Source organism: Cupressus sempervirens, chromosome 7 (assembly GCF_028749045.1).
Source record: "Cupressus sempervirens isolate cs-2001-9-10 chromosome 7, ASM2874904v1, whole genome shotgun sequence".
NCBI classification, from domain to species: Eukaryota; Viridiplantae; Streptophyta; class Pinopsida; order Cupressales; family Cupressaceae; genus Cupressus; species Cupressus sempervirens.
The window spans coordinates 868,342,211-868,347,623 of NC_143124.1; the positions used below are offsets into that span (position 1 = coordinate 868,342,211).

Below are 5,413 nucleotides of genomic sequence, written 5' to 3' on the forward strand. Positions count from 1 at the left end.
TTGAAATTCAAATATAATTTGTATGGTTACTCGATAAGAAGATGACAGATAAGTTAAATGGAATATGCTTTGGAAGTATTTCTAAGCTTTCCAAAATTCCACAAAAAAATTTCATCTTGCAACACGTTTTTTCCAGAAGAAACATTGCAATCTTTTAACCACATATTCTCTATAAACTTCTTTTACAGGGAACAGAGGATAATCAGTAAGGTAAAGGCAACTGAGATAGATATTCAACAAAAAAAATTAAATTATTAATAACTATGGGTTCAAAGAAATCATAAAAGACACTTCCCAAGTATGGGAAGATTGAAATTCAAATATAAGCTAACTTCTATGGTTACACCATTTGTTAAGACAAACAAATTTTGTTCAGAAACCCCACAACCCAACACTATAGTATACATCCTAAAATAGTTTCGATGAAAATTGGGCATTTTCAGAAACCCTGGCTTAAAATTAGAATTGTGATTTGTCTATATCATCAAAGTAAGGATGTTGCATTGCCTTTTTGGCTGAGATCCTCTTGGATGGCTCATAAATCAACATTTTCTGCGAGAAGATACCAATTAATATTTAGTGCTTTACTTGCATCTATACAGTAGATGGAAATAAAACGAAAATAGACAAAATAGATGAAAATATATAGAAATGAAATGAATGAAAATAGATGGAAAACACTTACAGACAACAAATCAACACCATTTGGTTCCAAGTCAGGAACAGCAAGGCTTAAATCTTGATGCTTCCATTGAGGATATGTATGCCAGTCTCTCAACTTAGTCACTCCTGGCCATATATCTTCATTCGGAGTTCCAAGATACCTATTGCACATAACAGCCCTCTCAATGACATTGCAAAAGGGAAAATGACGAGTGTCAAATAATCAGATCTAGGACATACCTGAAAATATGAAGAAGTTGTTGCAGTTCTGAATCTCCCTGAAAGAGAGCTTGCATTCTAGACATCTCAGCTGCAAAACAATGAATTAATAATCTCAGAGAAATTCTGTACACAAGGTTTAATATAAAGCTGAAACAAATGAGGACCAAAGAAAATTACCAAATATACAGCCAACAGACCACATGTCAACAGGTGTGGAATAGTGAGTGGCTCCCAAAAGTACTTCGGGTGCTCTATACCAGAGAGTTACAATCTGCACCGAGAATCATAAAAATGAGTTGATTCAATGTTATTAGCCACCAACGGCATTTCACTAAGCTTCACCATGAAACTTAATTGAAATATAAAACTGCCCCATAGAAAACATAAAAATGCATTGATTCAATGTTATTAGCCACCAACAGTATTTTACTAAGCTTCACCAGGAAACTTAAATTGAAAAATACATCTGCGCCTTAAATTCATGTTATAGGAAAAATAAATCTAACTAGTAAATTGAATTAGCTGTCCATCTAGAACATAACTAGTTACATTTGTATCAAATTTTTACCTCATGCGTGTACTTCTTGATTGGAATGGTGAATGCCCTTCCCAATCCAAGATCCGCAACTTTGACCAAACCCTTCTCTTTATCCACAAGCAAATTGTGAGGCTTCAAGTCCCTTAAAACCCAAAGGAACAAGCATCAATGATATGCAACAAGTCAAGGAATACCAGCAGTCTATAAGAACACCTTAAAATTGTACAATACATCTTAGACAGGTAGAAAGGCACCTATGCATCACTCCACGACTGTGGCAGAAAGCAACTCCCTTACATATCTGGTACATGAAGCTCTGCAAACCAATAAGCACAATGATCAAAACAAGTTGTCTTGAAATGAGAGTTGCTATTCCCGGATCAAGAATAGTAAAAGAAATTTAGTTCTTCAGATTTCAATTCTACTCCCTGAACGGGCCATTTCTTCATTAGATAAACTCCTTATGCTAGCAAATATAAGCTATTTCAACCTAGCATGTGCTAAATTATTCTTATCATTCATTAGGGAGACTTCCTCTGCTATCAATTATAAGCTATTTTAACCTAGCAAGTGCTGAGACAGTTTACTTGAAATTCTTCTTATCATTAGGTGTTTGGCATTTGCTGAAACAAGCTCATTTAAAATTGAACATTACAAACAAGACAGCATACCTTCATCAGCTTGGGAGGCATTTTTGTATGGCTGCGGCGAAAAGTATCAATGTACTTCTTTAGGTCGGAGTCCATGTACTCAAAAACTAAGTAGAGAAGGGACTTTCCAGTTTTGCTTTCAGTGTGCTCCACATCCAGCAGCCTGCACAAAAGTTTAAGTCAGCCAAATAGGATGCACCAAATTCAAAACATGATGCAATCGCTTCCAGTACAAATTTAAGGATTCTGAGATCACATGTGCATTAAATTCAAAACAGGCTCATTCCAGCACTTTTGCAGCACTTTGAACAAAACAGAAAGATAACTCAAACCCAGAGGTAGTTGCAGGATAGATATATACAGATATACACAATTAAAAATTCTCTCCCTTAGCTTTCAATTTAAAAATGGGGTGAAATATTACACAAACATTACTAAACTTTCCGAAAATCTGAAACATGCTGGGATGATGTGCACGCTTAGTGTCACCCCATTGCACTGTGTGGTTTCTAGAAAGCATACATAGGACATACATACATTCTAACCATTTTTGTTACTAACCTTTAGATTAATTAGAGCCTAAAAATATCCTATTCAATTTTTCACAGAAAACTGAAGAATTGTTTAAACCTTAAACAAAAAGAAGTTTTAATTAGTTGTCAAGGAAGGTCCAATGACAGATGCTCCATTACCTTCCATATTCCCATTGCTCAAATGAACCTCAACACCTCAAAGTCTCCTTCAAGATATAAAAGATTATTATCTACGAGCTCAAAACCTCCCAAGAATTTATTACTGGTGTTTTTCTACACCATTCATGGAGTTCCACGGCAGAACGAGCCCAGTAATAAAGCATTGTGAGGTTTTAAGCTCTTCATGTTTCCTTGGAGATAATAATTCCTTTGCATCTCAAAAGAGACTCAATACAAATACAAATAAAAACACTAAATACTAGAAAGATATGGTGCAAACACTAAACTACCAGAAAGATATGGTGCATATGCAAACGTGCCATATATCTAAATTACAAAATATCAATTAAAAGGCAGCATATGTACACAACCGACCTGCTTCTTCACCCACGTTATAAAACTCAAATCAAGGCCAGCCATATATGATGGTTGTATCAAAATGCATTGAATATATTCCTCCTTCCCTTAAATAGATTAAAGATCCAAGGAAAATTTAAAGGTGTCTTCTGCAAACCAGGTCTAGAAAACAAATATACAAAGAGGATATATATATATATATATATATATATATATATATATATATAGAGAGAGAGAGAGAGAGAGGGAGAGAGAGAGAGAGAGAGAGAGAGAGAGAGAGAGAGAAAATAATGTATAAGTGTCTTCTGCAAACCAGGTCTAGAAAACAAATATACAAAGAGGCCATGCCTACACATTCAATATATCTCTCCCTTAATATGTAAGTATGCATTCTACCATTTTTCCATGGTGCCCTAATCCCAAAACAAATTCAAAGATACATACAGAGAGAATATATTCAAAAGCCACGTACAATCTTAGTATTCATATATACCATTTTGGGACTGGCTTAAAGCCAAAACAATGCCAGGGATGACTGCATAGAGGCCATTGATTAGTATTTTGACACAACGGCCTAAAATCCGAAACATACAGTGCCCATGCACCTTAATCTGGATTATTAATTTATTTGCCGTAGAGGGCATATACGTGCTTTGAAACAATGCCCTAAAATCCAAAACAAAGCCAGGGATGAGCGCACAGAAAGGAATATTTCATAGGCACGACGTGCATACACATTTTTATTTAAAATTCACCCTTATCAAACCATTAGGATTTCCATAGAGCACACACATCCACTGTGCACTTTTTTCCAGACAATACCCTAGATCTAAATGAGAAACAGGGAAGATCATACACAGAAATAAGATCAAATAGGAACATATTTTATGGACACGGAGACCATATACATATTAAAAATCACCCTTATCAGAATATTTGGATTTTCAGAGAGCAGGCATGCCCGCTATATCCATTAGACAAACCCCTATGCCATTTTTCAGACAAACCCCTGTGCCTAAAACAAAGCCCAGAAAGAAGAGCAAATAGAAAAAGGTAATTTACCTGACAACATGAAGATCCTGAGAAAGCATCTGTAGAAGGGAGATCTCACGAAGGGCAGTCGGAGGGACACCTTCTTCATCAGACTCAAGCCTGGTCTTCTTCAGGGCAACCAGTTGCCCTGTCTTTCTATCCTTGGCCTTGTAAACCTTCCCATACGTGCCTTCTCCAACCTTCTCCAGCTTCTCATACGCATCCATTTCTATCAAATGTAGATCTCAGAAAAAAATTGAAAACTAAAAGGGTCTGCTTTCAGATGAATGTTTCGGAGAGCGTTACAACAATCACAACAATCGGGCATGCAATGCAACAAGAGTGGGAACGAATTTGAATGGGAAGAAAGGAAATATAGCCGTTTAAGTTGTGCCGCTTTAAGGGTCCATTTCAAAATATTTTACCGTTTGGATTAGGATTTGAACATATTTATTAATATTAATTTTCTCGCCCCACTAATTATTAAAATTGAAAAAAAAGATAAAACATGGAATTTGATATTTTAACATAAAGAGGGATATTGAAAATTCAAAGCACTGGATCTTGGACTGCTTCCGAATAGAGCTTCAATCCCGATATGGGGGGACAAGAGTAAGCTCTAGAATGGGTTATATATTTAGTCTTGTGGACTTTAAAACTAAGTTACTCATTTCTTTCTAAAGTACCTTTTTTTAAGTCCCCCATGGTTTAACTTGGAATTTTCATGTTTTTTGACTAATTATTTTACTTTTTTAAGAGGGTCGTTTGATTGTTAAATTTAGATTGCTTTTAGTTTTTGTTGATAAACATACGTATATCACCATTATAATTTGGTGGTTTACTAGATTTTTTATTGCATTTTTAAATTTTTATTCAAATATTGTTTTTAAACATTTTGTTTTAGGCTTTTTTAATAATATTAAATTCTTGCAATTCAAAATTTATATTTTGAGTTATAATGTGAGCTTTTCATCTACATCAATGTGAATATTCAATACCGGTGATGTACAAGAGTATTTTCTAAAGACATAAGGTCTATATTGTTATTGTTTCCTCTTAGGTTAGGGGCTTAGCTCAATTAGCAAGAACTTCCAATGGTAGACATGAGGTCATGATGTCTAGTCTTCCCTACCCACATGGTATCGAAGGACACGTCATGCCAACATTACTACTCACATTAAAATGTTTTCTTGATGTATGATAGTTTATTAGGGGTTGCTTGATTATTGCAATATAAATGAAATCACTCCCACTTAGCC

The 5,413-nt window shown here is 35.1% G+C and overlaps 1 protein-coding gene across 1 annotated transcript; it reads right to left on the reverse strand.

The window, feature by feature from the left end:
* Window positions 1-278: 278 nt before the first annotated feature.
* LOC149550216 (cyclin-dependent kinase B1-1-like) lies at window positions 279-4,514 on the reverse strand. Its single transcript, XM_089793314.1, has 8 exons — window positions 4,185-4,514; window positions 2,095-2,236; window positions 1,678-1,739; window positions 1,454-1,565; window positions 1,063-1,156; window positions 904-973; window positions 686-824; window positions 279-552 (listed from the first exon to the last, which is right to left on the reverse strand). The coding sequence occupies exons 1-8, from the start codon at window positions 4,379-4,381 to the stop codon at window positions 460-462; spliced, it is 909 nt and encodes a 302-aa protein (XP_089649440.1). The 5' UTR covers window positions 4,382-4,514; the 3' UTR covers window positions 279-459.
* Between the last annotated feature and the right edge of the window lie 899 nt (window positions 4,515-5,413).

Bases quoted from the DNA above. Each gene is read 5' to 3' on its own strand.
- LOC149550216 (XM_089793314.1), bottom strand. From the start codon at position 4,381: ATGGATGCGTATGAGAAGCTGGAGAAGGTTGGAGAAGGCACGTATGGG. The intron at 2,237-4,184 runs GTAAATTACCTT...ACTTTTGTGCAG, and splicing joins CAGGATCTTCATGTTGTCAG to GCTGCTGGATGTGGAGCACA. The intron at 553-685 runs GTAAGTGTTTTC...ATCTTCTCGCAG, and splicing joins ATGGTGTTGATTTGTTGTCT to AAAATGTTGATTTATGAGCC.